This window comes from Mycothermus thermophilus, assembly GCF_041956435.1.
Source record: "Mycothermus thermophilus strain CBS 625.91 unplaced genomic scaffold VTJ04scaffold_5, whole genome shotgun sequence".
In the NCBI taxonomy this organism is placed as follows: Eukaryota; Fungi; Ascomycota; class Sordariomycetes; order Sordariales; family Chaetomiaceae; genus Mycothermus; species Mycothermus thermophilus.
In genome coordinates, this window is record NW_027191431.1 from 2,216,577 (window position 1) to 2,238,277 (window position 21,701).

Here is a 21,701-nt window from a genome sequence, read left to right on the forward strand (position 1 = left end):
TTTGTCTTCGAGTCAGCATGGCATCCGATACATCGCCGCGGGCGTCATGGCACCCGGCCTTGATGCCAAACTCCAACGCCGACCTGCAGAAGGCTGCCACGACCACGACGCAGGCGACAGGTCCTGCAGATCCCCCGGCAGAGAACCCCGATGACAATGCTGTGGCCGACGCGTCAGCCCAGCCGCAGGCTGCTGACAATGAGGAGTTGGGCGGGTGGGCCGACGAGCTCGGCGGCGAGGAAGAATGGCCCGTAAATCCTCAGGAGGAGACCGACGTGCCCACCTCGAACAACGAACCTTCGTCGAATCCTGCTCGGGAAGAAGAAAATGTCGAGGAGGCTCATGTTGAGGAAGCTTGCGGTGCCGACCCGACTGCTGAGTCTGTCGGGTCCTTCGGGTCCCCCAAGTCTGTCGCGTCTCCGGCCACAACAAAGCACTTTAGCACAATGTCGTTCACCCGTACGGTGGCACATGAGGTGACCTGGAATGACGACGACGATGCTGAGTGGACCCTACGCCGGACAGACTCCGATCCCTTCAAGTTCATGCCCAACTCCAACCGCACAAACTCCTTCCCGCCTGTTCCACCTCGCGAGGAGGACGAAGAGGCTGCCCAGGCCCAGCAGGAACAGCCCATCGAGCCTCTCGCTTTTGACCAGGCCGAGCAGCTTGCCCAGGAGACTGAGGAGGAGAAGCAGCATGAAGAGGCCTTGCCAAGTGCTGTTATGGGAAGGGATCAAGCGGATAGTACTGGCCAAGACGCCGGGGAGGACGCTCGCTTTGAAGAGGGCCTGCCTTTGATTGCGGCTGCCCAGCAGGATACGGAGCCGCAGCCTTCAGCCGAATCGGGACGCGATATATTTGCAGAGGATTCGTCAGGGGAGGAGGACGATTTCTTTAGCAACGTCCGCGCCGAAACTGCTCCTCAACCTGCTACGAAGCCGCCCACCCTGCAGAGGAAGTCGACGGCCGATGTTCTCTCGTCTATGAATGTCGGGACCGCAAGCGCAGGTTTCACCCCGATCCAGGAGACGGTCGCGGAAGAAGCAGTAGCTGAGTCCCAGCCGCCAGCCACCAGCAACGCTCCAGTCCCAAGCTCGGAGACGGTGCAAAGCCAGCAACCAAAAACAGGCGAGGATTTGGACGCGAAGTGGAAAGAGATGTTTGGTGATGAGGACGACGCCGAGTTCTTGGCCGACGAGGAGACAGCACCGGCCCCCGCCACTGACACCGCAAATGTGATAGCGGCCGGCCCAACTGAAGTAGAAGTGGATGCAGCTGCGTTCCTCGGCAGCGATGACGAAGGTCTGCTTGAGGACGAAGATACGGAACAGCCTGCCCCTGTTGCTGCTTCACAACCCGCTCCGTCAGCACCGGCAGTACCGGCTCCCCCGCCGCAGCCTACCTCGCGCTATGTCCCGACCAGCCAAGCATCAACTCCTGCGCCGACTGCTGCTGCTCCGCCACCGAACCCGTATCTTCCCAGCCCTTCGCTTGTTCCGGCACCCAGCCCCTATCTTCCTCCGGCTCCCGCACCGGCAGCCCAGCCTTCAGCTCCAGCTCCCTATGCTCCTGCTCCTTATTCTGCCCCCTCGGCACCACCACCAGCTCCTGCTCCGTACGGATATGGAGCGGCTGCTCCTCCACCACAGCCAGAGAAAAAGGCACAAAGCTTTGTGGACAAGTCCAAGGGCGGTTACACGTCTCCTTATGACCTCCCTATGGAAGTCGTGAAGCCGATGAAGCGGAAGACTAGTGCTCAGCCGCTCCAAGCCGCCGGGACTGGTCCCCTCTCACCTGCATCCGTGCCGCCTCCTCCCCGGAGCGCGAGCCTGTATTCTCCACCGCCGCCGCCTCAGAGCAACGCCCCTCCGGGGTCTACCCACCCATCTTCTAGCCATGCAGCCCAGCCGCCTCCAAGCGCACGCAAGGTCTCGCAGGAGAGCTTCTTTGAAGACCTTCCCATCATCACCAAAGTTCGCCCCGCGTCCCGCCAAAGCAACAAGAGCGCTCATTCTCCGACTCACCCAGTCACACCTGGCTATCCTCCGCAGTCCGCTCCTCCGACCACAACCTCTCACCCAGTGCCTCCGCCAAGGCCGCCGGCACCCAACAACGTCGGTAATGGCTTGCCCGAGCTCGTGGCGCCGCCTCGTGTCACCAACCCGTATGCGCCGTTGCCAAATGCACCAGCTCTTCCTACTGCCGTTCCCCCAGCGCCCTCGGCTGCCTCGACTCGTTACTCGCCTGCGCCGACGGCTACTCAAGGGACGATACCAGTTCCTGCACCTGCAACAAGCCGATATTCTCCTGCGCCGCCGCCGTCGCGCCAGGCTAGCGGGTCCTACGGGCCTGCGCCGGTGACTTCAGGCCCTCCGATTCTGCCTCACCAGCCACGCACCTCCAGTCCCTTGGCCCACTTTGAAATCACAAACGATAAGGCCAGGACGCATCCACCTGTTGGTCATGTCGATGGACCCCATGCGGAAAAGCGGAGCAGTGGTTTGCACGAGGCTCGCCTTCAAAGGGTTCCATCCTTGCCCCCAACGACGGAAGTGGAGGAGGAAGAGGCTCCGGCGAACGCTCATGCCTCCGGAGCCCCTGCCCCACAACCGACGTCGCCTCCCATCTCGAGATACGCGCCGCCGCCCCATGCGAGACAGACGCCACCTCCTCCGCAGGCTTCCCAGAGTCTCTTGTCGCCCCCGAGGCGTGTAATGAGCCACAATGTCCTGGCACCGGCCGCCGACTTCGCGCCGCCCCCTCGCTCCATGACCCAATCACCGGGATCGTTGTACGGCAGCAGAGGTGTGAAGCCCGCCGATGCGATACCCCGTCCATCTTCCGTCAATGGCCTTGCGTCCCGGGATGCTGCATACCCTGTCGCGCCTGCTGCGCCTGCGGGACCTCCGATGGGTCCCTGGTATACCGGCCAGGTGTTTGTGCCCACGCCTGCCATTCCTCCGACGGATGGCCGGGAGCTTGACCCTCTCGAGCGCTGGCGAGGCTCGCCTATCGTCTCTTGGGGAGTTGGCGGTACTCTCGTAACCACGTTCCCCAAGGAAGTGCCACGTTACGGCATCGGCGCGACGGGCCCTTCTGTGGTCCGCAGTCCTGGCGAGGTCAAGATCAAGAATGTCAAGGACATCATTCCTCTCGAGGATCGCCTCGCAAAGTTCCCAGGGCCGCTGAAGGGCAAGTCCAAGAAGAAGGAGACCATCGCCTGGTTGACCAGCGGAATCGAGAGCCTCGAACAAGCTTTGCCGAGCACCTATGGCATCCACACCCAGCTGCCTCATGACGACAAACGCGCGGTCGAGCGTGTTCTGTTGTGGAAGATCCTACGCGTCTTCATTGAGCACGATGGCGTACTCGAAGGAAACCCCGCCGTTGAGAAAGCCGTCCGTGATCTCCTGTGCCCTGGGCTCGAGGCGGCGCCCGATGCTGGTGGCGCGGCTCCCTACATGAATGGAGCTGCCACATCGTTTGCAGCTGGCTTGGGAAGCTCAGTGGCGACCAGCATGCAGCCTGACGGCGTGAGCTCCTCGGCTGTCGAGCAGATCCGTCGTCACCTGCTGAATGGAGAGCGCGAGAAGGCCATCTGGGCTGCGGCTGACCAGCGCCTGTGGGGTCATGCCCTCCTCTTGTCAAACGCTCTTGCACCCGATCTATTCAAGCAGGTTTCGCAGGAGTTCATCAAGAAGGAGGTCAATTACCCAGGCCATAACAACGAGTCTCTGGCTGCACTCTATGAGGTGCTGGCTGGCAACCACGAAGAGAGCGTTGACGAGCTTGTCCCCAGCCACGCTCGCGCTGGGCTTCAGATGGTTGCTACTAATGCGGCATCTGGGCCTGCCAAGGACGCTTCCGAAGGGCTCGAGAAGTGGCGCGAGACGTTGACTCTCATCCTCAGCAACAGGAGCAAGGATGATGTGGTTGCCATCGTTTCTCTTGGTACCCTGCTCGCGGGTTACGGAAGAGCCGAGGCAGCCCACATCTGCTATATGTTTGGGCGCAGCCGCGCTGTGTTTGGTGGCCTCGACGATCCTGCTTCTCACTTCGTGCTCGTCGGTTCCGACCATAAGAAGCAGGCAGACCAGTTCTCCAAGGAGATCGAACCTCTTCTTCTCAGCGAGGTCTACGAGTACGGCCAGAGTCTGGCAAGCAACTTCAGTGTGCCGTTCACGAACCCTCACTTGGCTGCGTACAAGCTGCAGCACGCGCTCGCACTCGCCGAGTACGGGTACCGGGACAAGGCGCTACAGTACTGCGAGGCTCTCGCCGCTGCCATCACGGGCCAAACCAAGCGCTCGCCATATTACCATCCGATCCTGGAGAATGCCATTGAGGATCTCATGCGGCGTCTCAAGCAGGCACCCAAGGAGGAATCCAGCTCGTGGATCCCCAAGCCGAGCATGAACAAGGTGTCGGACACGGTGTGGAGCAAGTTCAACAAGTTCGTCTCGGGCGAAGACGATACCGATGGGAACAACTCGTCGGCCGAGGCCGAGGTTGGCCCATTTGCTCGCATCGCCGGCGGCACGCCGACTATCAGCCGGGTTCCCTCGGCAAACAACCTGGAAAGCTTTGTCAGTGCTGCTCCGTCGTACGGCGTGCCACCCGCCTCGCAGAACGGGCCTGTCGCCGTCCCCCCGCCGCCTCAGAACAGGGCCGCGTCACGCTACGCACCTGCTCCTGCCCAGTCGGCCATGGCATCGGGTAGCAGGCCGTCAACGTCTGCATACACACCCCGGCCATCTCTGGAGCGGTCAGTTAGCGACTTTACCAGGCCTTCGTTCGAGGCTTCGAGGCGGTCGTTGGAGCTGCAGTCAGGCCGGTACACGCCTGTGCGGAGCGGCTCGCCTGCCAACATGTTTTCTCCCCACACGGTCGAAACGGCATCGTCACAACCTTCTCCCTACACCCCCGGCTTCCAACCGCTGTCTCCTCAGCCTGCTGAGTATCCTGCTTCCCCAGCAAACGGAGCGCCGCAAACTAGCCAGGAGCAACAGCCGCGAAGCCCGCCTGCGCCGAGTTACGGCTTCCAACCGATCTCGTATGGTGGTTACGAGCCTCCGTCCATGACTCCTTATGAGCCACCTGCGGAGGAAAAGAAGGAGGAGGAGGGCGAAAAGAAGGAAACTTCGGACGAGCCCGTCACGACCAGCACGTACGAGCCGCTGTCTTTCCAGCCGTACACGTACGAACCGCCGTCGTATGAGCCTGAACCCGAGTCTCAGCCCTCGGGTGATGGCGAGGGCTCGGAAGAGGAGAAGCCGAAGCCCAAGAAGAAGGGTATCATGTATGACGATGATGACGATGACTTCCCTGCGCCGCCGAAGCCTCGTGAGAAGACCAAGGAGGAGAAGGATCGAGAGAACGCCGAGATGTTCCGCAAGATTGCCGAGGAAGAGGGTAGGTCATTCGGCATCCATCTGAATCAAACATTGATGAATGCTAACCCATCCACACAGCGAAACGCGCCGAAGCCGCCAAGCAACAACAAGCCAAGAAGGGCTGGGGCTTCACATCCTGGTTCAGCCGCAAAGACAACTCGTCCAACAATGCCCAAGACAGCACCCCTGGCAAGCCCATCAAAGCCAAGCTCGGCGAGCCCAACCAGTTCTACTACGACCCGGAGCTCAAACGCTGGGTCAACAAAGCCGCCGGCGCCGAGGAGCAAGCCAAGAAACCCACCCCTCCCCCGCCGCGCGCCTCTACACCCCGCTCCGTCAGCGCCAGCCCTGCCTCCCCTCCTGCCACGGCAGGGGCAGCAGACACAGGCCGCGCCAGCGCCCCGCCCCGCGCTGCTAGCCACAGCTTCGGGGCGCCACCCATGTCTCCGCCCGGTTCGGCCGGCGGGCCTCCTCCGGGGGCTACGCCTCCGCCGCCGGGACCGGTGGCTATGCTCCGGACGGCGAGCAACACGAGCACGGCCAGCGCCCCGCCGACGAGCGCAGGCGGACCGCCCGCGGCGAGACCGCCGACCAGCTTGAGCACCTCGAGCAGCATCGACGATTTGCTCGCCACGGCGGGACCGAGGAAGCCTGGTGGTGCGGCGGCGAGGAAGGCGAAGAGGGGCGCGAGGTATGTGGATGTTATGAATAAGTAGGGGAGGGAAGGAGGTGCGGTGATGAATGTGATGAGTCAATGAGATATGGTAATTAGCGGGTGGATGGATAGAGAGGGATGAGATGAGATGAGGGCACGCCTCGCCTGGGTTCGATGACATGATCAACGGTCGTTTCGTTTGAATGATGAACGAACGGGGTTATGAACTGGACTTGGCAGGGTTGGGGGAGTGCTGGTTGTTTTCTTTTTCTTCAGGTTTGTGTTGTTTCGGAGAGCAGTTTCGGGGTTGTGTGCGACTACTACTCCAATTGTATATCTATGTTAGCAAGTTCTGGCTACCTACCTACTTAATGAATGAGGACCCACACGCCCCAACGGTTTACCAATATTGTTGATGAAATGTATATGCGTATTACATTGCCGGGCTCCCATAATATCGTGACGCTTCTTGACAACATGCCCCACGCCAGTGAATCCGCAGACGACCACGGATACCAGTTTTATGAGCCTTTCTCGTCTCTGATGCTCCTTCTGCTTGCCCGTCCATGCTCTCTAATGTTGTCATAAACATTACGGCGCCATACCCTCCACGCGAAAGATGCAAGAAACTCCGAACCCAAACTCCCAAACTCCAACCCAACCAGCAACCTTCATGAAGCACTCATTAAGCACTATAGCTAGTAATGTAATACGTCACCACATCCTCCGCCGCCACGTCGTCCGTATGCGGCACATACACGTACAAAATCAGCGCATGATCGTCGGCAAAACACCCAATCACCCGGCCCTCCAACCTCCCCACGCTCAGCACCCTGCTCCAATCCCGCCCGTCCAGCCTCACCGTCGCCCACTTTTCCGGGCCCGCGGCGCGGAACCGCGCCGACGGGTGCTCTTCTGGCGGCATGGGCAGGTTGGAGGCATCCAGGTCCGGGTTCTCCAAGCCCGTCCATACCGACGTGATGTCGAGCGCGTCGGTGGCGAGGCGGAGCTTGAGCGAGCCGTGCATGTTGGCCGAGAGGAGGAGTTTGGGGTTTTTGTTGGTCACGCCGCCGCTTGTCGCCGCAGTACTAGCCGGGCCGGAGGTTAGGGAGGAGGAGCCGGCGGTGGCGGCGAGCTTGGTGAAGCGGTCGGAAATCGCTTTCAGCTGGAGCAGCGGGGGGAACTGAATGTGCACGTCGGGCTCGCGGACGCGCGGCTGCATGATGGTCTCTACCGTGTCCGGGTGCAGGACGCGCACGGGTATGTCTTGGGTGATGATCTTTTCGCGCTCCCGGCGGAGGGTGAGCTCGAGGGCTTCTTGTTGGAAGTTGTCCGGGTCGTTGTCGGCGTTGTTGTCGGGGAAGGGGCCGCCGCCGCCGCCAGCGGTTCGGTCGTTGATATGGTCCCTGGTCATGGTGTGGATGGTCATGGACAGCATGGGGATGCCATCGCGCTTGGTGAGGCGGAGGTTGGCGTAGGTGCTGCCCGAGGCGGATTTGAGGGCGCGCAGGAGGGGGCCGAGCGGGAGTTCGAGGTTAATGGTGTTGGCGGGCTCGGCGGATTGGATGTGGTAGTTGTCGAAGATGAGGTCGGCGGAGAGGGAGCTGAGGGGGGGTTTGATCAGTCATACGCATGTTGGAGTCATATAGGAGAGAGAGAGAGTAGCCATACGCCCAAACTTGGGATCCCGTATCCGGGATTACGGTGAAGCGGACCGTCTCATCGTCGAGGCGCACCCAGGCGATCTTCTCGAGAGAGTTGAGAGCTGCCACGAGCTCTATAGGCGGTGACACCAATTAGCAGAGATTCCAGTGCTGAAGGTCTGGAAATGACGGAGCTCACTTGAGAATGTCTTTACATTCTTGAGGTCTGTTTTGAACCGCATCTTGTCGACATGAACATCATTGCCGGTGGTTCATACAATGATGCTTATGAAGATGAGAACGAAGATCAATGCTAGTGGGGCTTGACATAGGTGCCTGCCTTGTGACGGACCTCAGGTCGCAGCGTTTTGGGTCCAGGCAAAACCCTAACCCTGGAGATGGATCAACAGCCCGGAGGTTTCCCGTCCCTGAGTTCACTGCGTAGGCCAGTTTGTATTCAGTCAGTCAATTCCAGGTTTGGACTCATATGCATGTGAGTGTCAGATCCAGCTCTGTTCCCGGACATCCCCACCCCTCCCCCTCCCCCTCCCCCTCCTCAGGGTTTACTACAGTACTCGTACGAGTAGGGCCAACGCAGGACTGTATCTCAACGGAGTCAAGACGATGACGTCGTCTATGCACAGCCCCGCATCGAATGCTCAGGTCCACTGAGACGGAGTCCTAGCTGGGTACTGATCCCGTTGGCCCTGCCTCTTCCCTGACTCGATCTTGCGATCCGATGGGAATGTCACCGGCCAGATGTCTTAAGTAAAGACATAATAAGCACGCTCACAAAAGACAAAAGCGTAAATCTGACCGATATCTTCATCACCTATGATAGTGTCTGGGTTACCTTATGAGAAGAAGGACCTGAGTAACGGGGATCGAAAACTGCAGGGAGAGTGAATCCACCAGGTAAAATAAATATGTCATACGTATCAACACCAAAGTGGGTTCCAGTCATATCATAGCCATAGAGATCCAAAAGAAGTATCCAGCCTCTTACACTCGGGCATGCCCATCCTTTCCCGCCGCGGTCGCACAATAAAAGCCAAAACATATGGTATACCAAACCAGCCCATCCGTTCCAGACCCAAGAAGCAACTCCATTGCCCGGCCACTATCCACTTACACCCCGCAAGGAACCTGCACCTTCCACCACTTCTCCCATTCGACATCCCTCGTTGGCACATCCACCCACGGGCCTTGCCAGACACCGTTGTTGGTAGCCTGTGTGCGCCTGCGCTGGCGTGCCTCGATACGGGTGAGACGGGGAAGACCACCAGTTCCGTTGGGAGTCAGGTCCTCGTCATCGGATGAGTCAGAGGATGAGCTGTCGTTGGAAGGATCTTGGCTGGTAGAAATGGTGTTGGAACCGGTCTGGTCCTGCCCGCTGTTGGTGTTGCTCTCGTCAGCGTCACCGTTTCCGTGGGTGCGAGGACGGATGTGCAACGCCTTGCGGAGAGTGTCGAGGGCGCGGAGCCAACGCCAAGGCTGCTTGAGCTTGATAGGGGTGGATGGCGAACTTGGAGTGGGCGTGTCATCTTCTGAGGAAGCCTTTGGAACTTCCTGCGCCTCGGGCTGTTTTGGTGACTCTTGGACAGGTTGCCGTTGCTCTTCTGGTTGCGTGGTCTGCGCCGCTTGTTCGGGCTGCGGCGTAGACTCTAGTTGGTGTTGCTCTTGGGCGTCTGCCTTTTGCTCCTGCGCTGGTGTAGGCTGTTGGACTTGTTCTTGCGGTTCCTGTTGTTGTCCCTGTTGTTGCTCCTGCTGCTGCTGCAACCGTTGCTGACGCCGCTCGAGTCTCCGCTGGCGCCGCTTCCTGCGCTCCTCCAGATCGCGACAGTACTTGCAAGCAATGTTATTGAGGTCGTCGAGCGACGTTGGTGGACGTACACGGCCCGAAGCAGCGTCGACAACGACAAGGTCTGGGTGGGAACCGTCCGGACGCAGCACGAAGGGCAGCACGGGATGACCGCATATATCGTGATGAGCCAGAGAGCGGCAGATGGGACACAGCGGCTGGTCATCGGCAGCGACGCCAAGGTAGCGTTTGATGCAGTAGCTCCCAAAGATGTGGCCGCACGGCAAGATGCTCCAGGTCTCAGTGATGCCCTCTGGGTTGGTCTGGCCGACGGGCTCCTGGCAGATCAGGCAGTTGGGGTCATCGATGCGGACGGCCACGGTGGCAGGCTCCTCCCTCTCAGGCTCTGCTGGCTTTTCTTCTGGGGCAGGGGAAGGCTGGAGAGATTTCCTGTTCTTTTTCCGAAGCTTCCTCCTAGGCTCGTCCCTCCTCGACTGCCTGTCGAGATCTGCGACACGGCCGAGAACTGTCCTTCCCATGGCGATGGTAGCGAATGTAATGGAGGCGAAGGTGATTACTCGCCTGGCGATGTGTTCTGGCAGGGCGGGCAGAGTCAGGAATAGGGCAAGGACGGTCAACCCAGTCCAGCTCGTGGACAAGGAAAAGGGACCGGACATAGGTGGACTGGGATGATATCACCGTCTCTCTAGTCTCGCACTAAAAAAGAGCGGCGTTGGGGAATGGGGAGGAGAAGGTGGTGTCAGGTCCCGCCGACGACGTCACAAGACAGGCTGGAAAGATAACCGATGACTGATAGAGGGGCGGATAGGCCTGGATGTGGAGGGCAGAAACGGCAGCCGAGTGGTGGGGGTGAAGGTCACGAAGACATAAGGTACGGTCCTTCGTGCGGCACCTCAGGTAGTCGAAGATAGTTGAGGACGGCAAGAAGGCGGAATGTGACTCAGAGAGCTGACAGGTGCGACTTGCGGGGGAAAGCAATCGTGGCCACGACCAGCCCAGAAGAGGGAGAAAGTGTCGGTACAAGTAAAAGCCAGGCTGGAGAGGTTGGTCGGGGAACTTGGAAGGCGGGAGGGAAAGTCGAAGAAGCTAGGTGCAGCTAGGTCCCCAATGGTTTTCCCCCAAAGCTGGCCCCTGTCATGAACCAATGAGGGCCGGACTGCATCAATCCGGGCACCGATCGCCTGTCGTCGCTCTCCAACCTGGAAGTGCCGGGCCGTGTTTGCGACCTGGGATCATCCACCGGGCGGGGACGACCAACTGTCTGGATGTTTATACATGCGATCGGGGCGCCCGAACAATGGGCTTTGGAAACAGGCTGCCTTTGTATCTGCCTTGTCCTGCGCCTTGGTGTGCCTGGCCAGCGTCAACATCGAACGGTTGGCTGGCGGTTGGAGGTCTGCCGGATTGGGCGATTCCAGGCTGTACGGGCGGGCCAATTCCAGGGAAGCTGGGACGTGCACCGTGCAGTGTGGCCTGCTGATGGATGTTTACTCTTATGCACCCGGGCCGTAAAAACTGTCCGGGTCCTGTTGGACAACATCTCAACGTTCCTAGGACTCCGGAGGTCTAGGAGCAGCTTGTGTTGCCTAGTCATTGGGCTGAGTGGCTGGTTCCCGATAACGTCAAAGTGACGTTTCACTTCGTCTGTCATCCACGCCGGTTCCGAGGTTCCATTTCAAGCTCCGTCGTCGGTTGACGGTCGCTTGATGGCGGGGAGTGGAGTTTGGGGTCGACAGGGCGGAAGCGAAGAAGTGGGGTTGCCGATAGGTGGGGCAGAGCGGTTGGGGTTCTTGCGGGTGGTCCCTGCTCCAAGAATGCCGGTCTTGGCAGACAATGCGGCTTGTGCGTGGAGGCAAATCCGATGCATTCCAACTGGTGTAGCGGAAACAAACCATCATCACTCATCCGCCTCCATCAGACTTCTGACAACAAAAAGGTCGCTCCATATCTACGGCGCGCGGCCCAATAGAGCTGGGATCCCTCGAGCCGATTCTTTGCCTCACTCTCAACAGAACCAGACCAAACAGCTTCGTACCTGCGGCAACCCCCCGAGTTGCGAACCGTCGGCCGTGGCGCGGAGTCTGTCCAACCGGCCGACGGTGGCCTCATGGTTCCTCGGCCAGGGCACTTTTCTTGATCGCTTCATCTTCCGTTACTCGCGACCATCATGGAGTCATCAACGCAATCCACCGCGCTGGTGCGCAAGCGAACCGACACGGAGCTGATGCCTCCACCACCTCCCGCGAAACGCATCCAGCGACCCAAGCATGTCCTCGACGAAGACACGTATACCGAAGCTCTGTCACAGATCATTGCACGAGACTTCTTTCCGGGCCTCCTGGAGACTGAAATACAACAGGAATACCTTGATGCCCTCGAGTCCAAAGACCAAGAATGGATCGAGAGCGCCAGCCGACGTCTCCAACACGTCATGACCCCAGGCCACCGGCGAGGTCTCGCTGCGCGTCTCCGCCCGACCGCCATTGGCAGCACCCCTCTCAGCTACGCTGGTGATACGCCAGCCTCTGTCGCTTCCGCCGCAACTGCGACGACGTCACAGAAGCCGGCCGTCGATACCAATCTTTCTCTTGCAGCGTTCCAAGCGAAATACACATCCGAGGACAATGAATCCTTCTACAAACTTCTCGATAAGCAAAACCAAAAACGCGTCGAAAAGTATGCGTGGTTGTGGACAGGAAACAAGCTGCCATCCAAGCAGCAACTCAAGCAGAAGGAGGTTGAGGCCAAACTGCTCGCTCAGCGCGGGGCCGATGCGCTGAGCGACGATGGGTTTGCGAAGGACCGGCTCGCGATTCGTGACAAGGATGCCGAACTGCGACCGGCCGTACCGGATCGCGGTCCATGGAAGCCAAACAACGAGTTGATGTTCATCCCTGATGGCATCGAAGGAAAAATGGAGACAGTGGCCGAGCGGGCGCAAGCAGAGAGTAGGGCAGGGCCGAAACAAATCATCTACGAGAACACCCGTGTGCCACAACCCGTCCCAAAGGAGCGACCTCCCACAGATGGCAGGACACGGGCGAGCTCCCCGACCCTCTCCGAGATCCGCAACGCCATCGCCGGCAACCGGCGACCGTGCGACGCCGAGTCAAGCATCACAGGCGGTGGCAACGAAACGCCACGAGTGAACGGCTACGCCTTTGTTGACGACGAGGAGCCCGAACCGGAACCCGCACCTTCACGCAAAACAGAATCAAAACCGCCACAAATCAATCTCGGGCCCGGGGACGCAACTCCCAACCCCTTCAAACTCGCTGAGCCGAGAAAACGGGAGATACTCCATCACAAGATGGTGGAACGCATTTCCCAATCGAAACGGACGTCTGCGAGGTTGGGAGTCACTGGGAAAGTGGAGAAGACGCCGGTGCCCAAGTTCCCGAACAGTCCTAGAGTGTCAGGGCCAGGGTTGACGCCGGCGGCGCAGAGGCTGTGGAGCAAAATCGGGGGCGTAGATAAGAGGGGTGATGTTTCGCCGTTTAGTGATTCGGTCAAGTTTACACCGAGGGCGACGCCTAGGAAGGGGTCGGGGTTGAAGAGTAATATGGTGAAATAGAGAGGTTGCTATGAATCGCATTGCGTGTGAGGGGCATTAGGATAGAGTTGGTTGCATTTTTGTGATACCCAAGCTGGATAGATTCAATCAAATAGAGGTAGAAGGGGTTCTGAACAGGTTTGGGATTTTCCCTTCCAGACCATATGAGTCCTTAGGTAGGTATTGGCCATTGATGAAAGTTGTGTGAGTACCGACCTCTATTCCGACGTGAAGCCCTGCCCAGTCCAACGAGCAGCAACACACCCCACTGAGAGCTTGAAGTCCCGGCAATTCGGTCCCTCCCGGCGCTAGCAGGGACCACCGAACTCCGAATGACAGGGGCAAGCTGCACCCAAAATTTTGCGGCTGCTTCCGTTCTGACCCCAACACGACGACACCTCATCTAGTCAGGTCCCGCATCCAACACCGGACCCGACTACTTGTCTTTCCCCGACCTGGAGGCTATTAAATTATAGGACACTCTCCACGAATTGGCGAAGATGCTATCCCAATAGACACGATATGGCTAACCCCCAAGAAACCGCTTAAATCTCTCGAATTTTCTCTTTTCCAGCACATCGCCATGGGCTTCGCCAATTTCCTGGTCGACCTCGCCGCCGTCGCGGGCGCCTCGCGCTCCGTCGCTAGGAAGCACATAGCCCTCCGCGCGAGAAAGATTGACAGGTATACCCGCGAGTCGACTGTCGCACAGAGTGTGTTCGGGAGACAGAGGCAGGCGACAGCACCACAAGGACAGCAGCCACAGCAGCATGCAGAGCAGACACAGCGGGAGCAGGGGGAGGACCAGGGGAAGGTAAATACGGAGCAGAATCGGGAGGAGGAGGGATTGAAGAAGCAGCAGCTGGATCAGCAGACACAGAGATCTACATCACAGGATGTTGTGAAGGACACTGTCCCTGAGGAACAGCACCACCAGCAGCAGCAACAATACCAACCACAACAACCGCCGCAACCCCTTCTAGCACAGCAGGCACCTATTACGAACGCTATTCCTCCTCAAGAGCAGACCCAGCAACCCACCACGTCGCCATCATCATCTCCAGAACCACCACTATCAACACCAACCCAAACTACCACCTTCACCCCCGCCCCCTGGGCCTCCGGCAACACCCTTCCCCTCCTCCTCAACCAACAACAACAAAAACCCCGCCCATCCAACCCAGCCGATCTCCTTGCCAAACTCGCAACGATCCAATCCAAAACCGCCGCACTCCCTGCTCAAAACCCCGCACTTAAAGCCCTCTTCCGCACGCCCAAGGGTGCAAAGATTGCCGAACAACTGAAGTCAGAGCTGAGTAATGAGCTGAAGACGATCAAGGAGCTACATGCCAAGAGGTCAAGGAATGTGGAGGATGTGGTGAGGATGATGGATCTCACGGAGGGGGTGCTGGGGAAGTTGCATAGTTTGAAGGAGCTGAAGGGGTTAAAGGGGTTGGAGAAGGGAGATGAGGCGAAGAGGACGGAGGAGAAGAGGCAGAATGAGGTGAAGGCTGATGATGGGCTGGAGGAAGAGGGTGGAAAGGGAGTGACGGGCTCAGGGAAAGAGGTTGAAATGCCCAGCCAGACGGAGACGACTCCCTCGGAACAGGTACATCTGGGGGACTCGGCTCAAACAGCCACGGTCCAAGCAACAGGGTTGCAGACTCACGAAGCTGTTTCTCCATCAGAGTCTGAGACGGCAACACCCGAAATACCTGGGGCGGAACGGACAGCACCCCTCAAAGATGTTTCTGAGAAAGCTGGCCAAACGGACGCCGTGCTTGCGGAGGAACTTCCTCAGAAGAATGAAACTGAACAGACGCCAGCGATGGAGGAGCAGACCCAAAGAACGTCTCCACCCGAGGCCGGGCCCGAGGCGACGGTTTCCGTGCCCGAAACACTTGATACTAATGAAGCCCTAGCCGAGGAGGTCGTCGAGCAAGTGGCACATAAGGAGGTCGTTCTCACAAACGAGCTTCCTCATAAGCCGGAGCCTGAACAGACGCCAGCTGCAGAGAACGTTGAGACTGTAGGCCAGACGAAGGTCACGGCCGCAGAGGAAGCCCATCTTGCGGACTATTCAGATAAGGCCACTGCCGAACCGACAGAGACTGAGCCCGTCAACGTTGCTCCGGCTGAAAAAGGTGCCTCTGCAACAGAAACACCCACTGCTCAGGACACCAGCTCCTTGCCACCCACTATTTCGTCCGGCACACCCGGGTACCAACTCCGTGAATCTGCCGTCCCCGCATCCCGAATCAGCAGGATATGGAATTACGGAGGACTTGCCGCAGGCATGGTGGCTGGGGCCATCGGCGAAGGCCTTAGCAGGGCAGTGGGCGGCGGCAGCGGGTCAGGCTCTTGGATGCTCAGCGAGGCCAACATGGAGCGACTTGTCTCCAAGCTTTCACGCATGCGTGGCGCCGCCCTCAAGCTCGGCCAGATGATGAGCTTCCAGGATGCCAAGATGTTGCCGCCCCAGATCCAGGAAGTCCTTCAGCGGGTGCAGGACCGCGCCGATTACATGCCCGCCTGGCAACGCGACCGAGTGCTCAACACAAACTTGGGCGCTGACTGGCGGGACCTGTTTTCCGAGTTCGAGGAAAAGCCCATCGCGGCCGCCTCCATCGGGCAGGTTCATCGCGCCGTGCTGCGCTCCAACGGGGCCCCCGTCGCCGTCAAGATTCAGTTCCCTGGTGTCGCGGATTCTATCAACTCGGACCTCGACAACCTTGCCATCCTTCTCAACGCCACCAAGCTCCTCCCCAAGGGTCTGTACCTGGACAAGACCATTGCCAACGCGCGCACCGAATTGGCCTGGGAGTGCGACTACGAGCGCGAAGCCGATTGCGCCGAGCGCTACCGCCGCTTGCTGATGCCGTCTTCATGCAGCCCTGCCGATGCCGAACTCGAAAACAACCTCCCGACCGAGGATGACCCGGCGTTCTCGGTCCCGGTCGTCTACCGCGAAGCCTCCGGCAAGCACGTGCTCACCATGGAGTTCATGCGCGGCACGGCCGTTACCCGCCTCGTGCCCACCCTGACGCAATCCCAACGCGACTGGATCGGCACGCAAATCCTGCGCCTTTGCCTCCGTGAGATCGCAGAGTTCCGCTTCATGCAGACGGACCCCAACTGGACAAACTTCCTGTACAACCCGTCCACCAACCGCCTCGAACTCCTCGACTTTGGCGCCTCGCGCGCCTACCCGGACGAGTTCGTCTCCAAATACCTGGCCCTCCTCGCGGCCGCGGCCCGCGCCGACCGCAACGCCGTCCGTGACCTCAGCACTGATCTCGGATACCTGACGGGCCACGAAAGCAAGGCCATGCTGGACGCGCACGTGACGAGCGTGGTGACGCTCGCCGAGCCGTTTTTGAAGGATGCGCCTGAGGTTTATGACTTTAGGGGGCAGACGATTACGGAGCGGGTCAAGGCGCAGATTCCCGTCATGATCAGGGAGAGGTTGGCGCCGCCGCCCGAGGAGACGTACAGCTTGCATCGCAAGCTGAGCGGGGCGTTTTTGCTGTGCGCGAGGTTGGGGAGTAGGGTGAAGTGTAGGGAGTTGTTTGAGGAGGCGTTGGAGAAGGCCGGGATTATGACGGCATGATGAGGCATGGGAGTTGGATGGATAGATGCCGGGATATTCGGAGGGTGGTATGTATGTACTATATCATGTAGAGTATCCCTTAGAGCACGTAGATGGGCATAGCGAGGACGAGGATTTGTAACAACACACACGACCAAATTAAAATTCTTTTGTTCGATTAGCACCCGTACAAGTCTTTTGATTTGTTCCTCTCCCGAACCTCTTCTCTCTCCTTTCCCCTTCATCTGTCCTCCGCCGTCCTCCTCTCTCTCGGCAACAACTTCTTCTCCTTCGCCGCCAACTTCTTCCGCCTCCTCTCGATCGCCTTTTCCACATCCTTCTTCTTCATACTCTTGAACTGCTCCATCAACGCCAGCTTCTTCCTCTCCGACCGCTTGAGGAAGTATGGCGTCTTGCCCTTGCGCACCAGCTCCCTCTCGCGCTTGCGGTGTTCTTCCAAAACAGCCCTCTCGCGGTCCTTGCGCTCCTGCGCCTTCTTGCGCGACTCCATGGACATGAGGGCCTTTTGCAGCTTCTCCTTGGCTTCCGGGTCTTTAGTCTTAGCGATGGCCTCGCGGATCTGCCGCATCTCGGACTCGCGGTACTCGTCGAGGAAGGCGTAGTTTTTGCGCGCCTTGATCTCCTCGACGGTCAGGGTCGCCTTGGACGGTTTGGACGATGCGCCAGGCCCGCCCAGCGGCATGAAGCGCGGGTCGCGCGGCTCGCGCTTTTTGAGCTCGGGCGTGACGGTGAGGAAGTCGCGCTTGCGCGAGACGGGGATCTTGCTGCTCATTTCGACGGGGGCGTGTTTGCTGGAGCGTTTGGGGGGCTTTTTGATTTCGGATTTGGATGGTAGCTCATCCTTAGACTCCTTGCCGCTGCCGGAGGCGTCGGAGGAGGCGGGTTTCCTCTTGCCCGCATTGCCTAGGGCAGCTTGGGCTTTGGCCAGCGCGCCGAAGGACAGCTTGGAGGCGTCAACTTGAGGGGTGTCGCTCTCCTCGTCGTCCTCTTCTGATGGGCTTTCGGAGTCAGACTGGTCGTCTTGACTGTCCTAGCGGGGATGTTAGAAGCAAGTCCAAATGACGTCTGGGGATTGTGTCCAACTGACCTCGTCACTCCCATTCGCAGAGCTCTCATCCTCACTGCGGTCATCTTCATCTGACGACCCAGACGCGCTGACGCCCTCTTCGCTCGGCGAGTCGCTGGCGTCGTCTTCAAAGTCAGATTCAGGTTCGGACTCGTATCTAGGCCGGACTCTCCGTTCCAGGAGGTTTGTGGTGGGAATTTTCCTCTTGACAGAGGACATGATCGTGTTGGTGTGAAGTCTTCAAGTGGATGAAGAGTTTTGTGACGAAGACGAGGTTTTGCTGGATGCAGCTATGGTTGTTTAAAACCCCGGCCGTGGAAAACGCAAAATGTAAATTGAATAACCTTCGATATCTCCGATAATGCTTTCGAGAGGGATGGCGTTGGCGGACAGATGGGTTGTTGATGTTGATGGCGAAGTTGATGAAAGTTGAGGTTGAAGGTTCGGAAAAATCCTGAGCAAGGGTCCATCACTATCAGAAATGGCAGGGAATCACCACAGAAAACTGTTAGTACACAACAGCCCCACTCTGCCAACCACCCTTGGCCATCGACATGACCTGAGCGAATGATCAACACCACGACGGCCATCATGGCAGGGAACACAACCTCAGTTAATCCACCAGACCAACAATCTTTTGCAATAGCTATGCCCTTCCTCGAATCCTTACATGCCACGACAGAGTGAGACTTTTCCTCCACACTGGCAGAGTTCGAACGTGGAAAGCAACCCAAGGCTTCATGCAGGCTAACACCAGCTCCAAGAGCAGGAACCTCACCAACCCTCCTCCCAAAGGTGGACGCAAAGAAATGAGCATGTGAGTCTAAACTAAGTAGATTCATCTTTTGCCCTCACTCACAAGGGCTCCTAGGAACTCTTTCATCGCAGCATGCACCCCCCTCGCGTAACCTTCTCCCCGTCTCTTCTCAACAACAACCTGCACTGATTTAACCTCATGACGGCTCCGTCCAGTTAACCACATCCAACACCTGCCCAGCCGTGGGGTGCGTATATCCTATCCTCAACCGCAGTCGCAAAGGCTGCAACAAAGAAACTCACGTCAGCACATCCATCCACAACAACCAAACCTTATCGAGACAAGAAACAAGAACAAGGCTTCAAAAACTTACCCCTTTACAACCAACAACCCTCATTACCTGCGTCGCTTCCGCCCCGACCGCCAACTCCGTCGACGAAATGGCCAGAAGCTGCAACTTCTGCGACTTGGGCACGGCAGCCTGCAATCCGACATTCGACAGCTGGCCGCCTGCGCCAACATTCCGGAACCGCGCAATGGCCTGGATCGCGCCCTCGGCGTTTCGTTGCACCTGAATCATGACATTCAGGCCGTTACTGTCATAGCATGGATGGCCTGCCGGCGCCGCCGGTGCTGCAGGGGCCGGTGCAGGGGCAGCCGGAGCGGGGGCGGACGACACCCCGAGGAGATCGAGGGCGCTCGAGGCGGCAGGGGCCGCCGCCGGCACAGGTGCAGGGGATGGTGTGGATGCAGGTCCCTGGTTGAAAAGGTCCATGATGGAAGCGACATTGGACTGTTGAGTGGGAGGAGGAGACGAGGGTGGCGGGGAGGTGGTACCGCCGAGGATATCTGCAAGGAGATCTGCATTTCCGCTGCCGTTGACAGGCGCCGGCACCGGCGCGCTGCTGTCGCCCATGAGGTCGAACAACAGGTCTTCCTCCTTGGGCTTGACCACCTTCGACTTGCGGTTAGCAGCCTTATTGGTCTTCTTGGCCGCCTCGCCCAGCACGCGTGACGACTCCTTGATCTGCGGAGGCGGCATTTTCTCCAGGACGCCGAGGCGGATCTGGTCGTACGCGAAGAGGTTGCTGAACTCAACGGCGCGCTGCTGGACCTCAACGTCAAGATTCGTCTGGTGAGCTTGGAGGATGCGGCGCACTCGCTCAATCTGTGCCGGATCTGATAACCGCGTGGTAAGCTTGATCAGCGCTGTGATGATGTACTCGGTCGTCACCTGTGTTGCGTAGCTGCTGTTGAGGATAGTCGAGAACAAATCAATCACATCACTCTCCTTAACCTCCTGCACCAGTTCCTCTTCCTCATACTGGCCACCCCGGAGAAGCGCATCGCCGTACTCGCCGATGCACCACGCTCCGGCCTGCGTTAGGCTCTCCTGGGTGATGTCCTTCTTGAGATTTGCGTACAACTTCTGCACGGCGTAGGTCTGCAGCTCCGGAGTTGTGGCGATGAGGCGCACAAAGGACGACAGGATAGGCTCCTTGACGTAGTTGCCAGCCAGGGTCACGACGCGCAGCATCGTATCAAAGTGCCACCTCTTGTTCGGGGCGTACCGGTCGGCGGCGATGCCGATCTGGGTCGTCATGTTGGTCTTGAACTCATTATCGGCAACCTCGAGGAAGGCAAGCAGCTCCCGGATGAGCACCCGGACATTGCTCTCGTTGATCAGCGTGAAGCTGAGGTCAAGAGCCCTCCTCCGGATGCTGATATCGGGATCTCTCAAGCATTCGAGAATGGTGTTTCGGTGCCGTTGGACGGCGTTCGTGTCGATGGCCACCACCTTGACAAGGGTGTTTAGGGCAACATAGCGGATGTTGTTATCCTTGTTGGTCAGGAACTTGCCCAAGATGTTGACGCCCAACACGCGCAGGCCTGAGTCGGCCTCGATATCGAGGATGGTCCGCACTGCCTCGTAGAGAATCGAGTTGCCAACATTCTTGGATGAGTCGGTGTTGGTGGCCACCTGAGCTAGGATATCGTTGATCTGCTCAGTCACCTGGGCGTCGCCGCGGGCCAGGACACGGAGCAGCCGCAAAATCTTGACCTGCAAGAAAGGGTCCGTGATGCCCGTAACATCATGCTCCGGGGCATAGCCCGACGAAGCCAGTCCCTTAAGCGTCCGCACGAGGACTGGCACAAACTGCTTGAACTTGTCCACGACGCCCAGCTCGCCACCCTCGGCCTCGTCGGCCTCGCAGAGGCTGGTCACCAGGGTCAAGCCGCACAGAAGCACGCCGTGGTTGCGGTCCGTGAGCAGTTGTGCTGCCTTGTCGATGAAATGTTCTTGCAGATCCGGGACCTTCCTACATATCCGCATAGCGCAGAGGGCAGCTTTCCGCCGGATGTAAGGGTTCGCGGTGGTTATCAGACTCTCGATCTCGCTAAACAGGTCTCGGGACATCTCGACCGACGCGATGTTGCCCAGGGTGCAGAGCGCCAGACCGACGACATATTGGTTCGAGTGCGACAGGTCACTGTTGGCCATGGTTAGCTATGCGGCGTAGAGGGTTCAAGCACAGGCGTATGTATCACAGGCCAACGGCCATACTTTTTCAGAGAGTTGGTCACGAGTGTCAAAACCTCTTGGTTTTCGTCCAGCAGCAAACTTGTGGCGAGATGCCCCAACCGCTTGTCGGCGAAGCGGGGGGAGGCGAGGAGCTTGATGCATTCGATCTGGCCGAAGTGTGTCCGCTCGCCGAGGGTGAAGAGGTAGAGGAGCTTCGCAACATTGTTGCGCCTGCACGAATATAGCGTCCATCATAATCAGCATCCAATCTCCCGTTCCCCGGTCTGGCCTGGTCCCCAGCTCGTACCTCACCGCGTGATCGTGGCTCTCTTCGCGGAAGCTGGCGCGGATGGCGGCGCTCTCCTTCTGGATGACGGCCCGCTCGTCGGCGATGGTTTTGGCGGCGCGCACATTGCGGATGAATTGCTTGACTGGAGGGTTGTTCGAAAGAGGAGGTCAGTCCAGTCGACGAGGGCACTTCCGATTTGGGCGTCGAATCTTGAGAAAGGCCATTCAGAGGAATGGCGGGGACAGGATCCAACTCACGAGAGGTCATGGCGGGCTGAATCGAGCCCTCTCAAGGGCCTTCTGAGGGGCGATGTGTCCGGGTATGAGGGTGATACCCTCGAGGAAAGGTGGGTTGTGAATGGCAAGTCTGAGGAGCTGAGGTTGTCT

The 21,701-nt window shown here is 58.7% G+C and overlaps 7 protein-coding genes across 7 annotated transcripts; 3 read left to right on the top strand and 4 right to left on the bottom strand.

Annotated features, from left to right (window-relative positions):
* Window positions 1–17: 17 nt before the first annotated feature.
* On the top strand, window positions 18–6,112 carry VTJ04DRAFT_7861 (uncharacterized protein; the record flags this gene model as incomplete). Its single annotated transcript, XM_069366234.1, has 2 exons — window positions 18–5,415; window positions 5,475–6,112. The coding sequence occupies 2 exons, from the start codon at window positions 18–20 to the stop codon at window positions 6,110–6,112; spliced, it is 6,036 nt and encodes a 2,011-aa protein (XP_069217189.1).
* Window positions 6,113–6,736: 624 nt separating this feature from the next.
* Window positions 6,737–7,936, bottom strand: VTJ04DRAFT_7862 (uncharacterized protein; the record flags this gene model as incomplete). Its single annotated transcript, XM_069366235.1, has 3 exons — window positions 6,737–7,655; window positions 7,723–7,828; window positions 7,894–7,936. The coding sequence occupies 3 exons, from the start codon at window positions 7,934–7,936 to the stop codon at window positions 6,737–6,739; spliced, it is 1,068 nt and encodes a 355-aa protein (XP_069217190.1).
* Window positions 7,937–8,822: 886 nt separating this feature from the next.
* VTJ04DRAFT_7863 (uncharacterized protein) lies at window positions 8,823–10,034 on the bottom strand (the record flags this gene model as incomplete). The annotated part of the gene is made up of 1 exon (XM_069366236.1): window positions 8,823–10,034. The coding sequence occupies one exon, from the start codon at window positions 10,032–10,034 to the stop codon at window positions 8,823–8,825; it is 1,212 nt and encodes a 403-aa protein (XP_069217191.1).
* A 1,649-nt stretch (window positions 10,035–11,683) lies between these two features.
* VTJ04DRAFT_7864 (uncharacterized protein) lies at window positions 11,684–13,090 on the top strand (the record flags this gene model as incomplete). Its single annotated transcript, XM_069366237.1, has 1 exon — window positions 11,684–13,090. The coding sequence occupies one exon, from the start codon at window positions 11,684–11,686 to the stop codon at window positions 13,088–13,090; it is 1,407 nt and encodes a 468-aa protein (XP_069217192.1).
* Window positions 13,091–13,652: 562 nt separating this feature from the next.
* VTJ04DRAFT_7865 (uncharacterized protein) lies at window positions 13,653–16,679 on the top strand (the record flags this gene model as incomplete). Its single annotated transcript, XM_069366238.1, has 1 exon — window positions 13,653–16,679. The coding sequence occupies one exon, from the start codon at window positions 13,653–13,655 to the stop codon at window positions 16,677–16,679; it is 3,027 nt and encodes a 1,008-aa protein (XP_069217193.1).
* Window positions 16,680–16,899: 220 nt separating this feature from the next.
* VTJ04DRAFT_7866 (uncharacterized protein) lies at window positions 16,900–17,964 on the bottom strand (the record flags this gene model as incomplete). Its single annotated transcript, XM_069366239.1, has 2 exons — window positions 16,900–17,709; window positions 17,767–17,964. 2 exons carry the CDS (start codon window positions 17,962–17,964, stop codon window positions 16,900–16,902), a joined length of 1,008 nt encoding a protein of 335 aa, XP_069217194.1.
* A 734-nt stretch (window positions 17,965–18,698) lies between these two features.
* On the bottom strand, window positions 18,699–21,582 carry VTJ04DRAFT_7867 (uncharacterized protein; the record flags this gene model as incomplete). The annotated part of the gene is made up of 5 exons (XM_069366240.1): window positions 18,699–18,785; window positions 18,876–20,994; window positions 21,069–21,257; window positions 21,334–21,457; window positions 21,573–21,582. The coding sequence occupies 5 exons, from the start codon at window positions 21,580–21,582 to the stop codon at window positions 18,699–18,701; spliced, it is 2,529 nt and encodes an 842-aa protein (XP_069217195.1).
* Window positions 21,583–21,701: the final 119 nt, after the last annotated feature.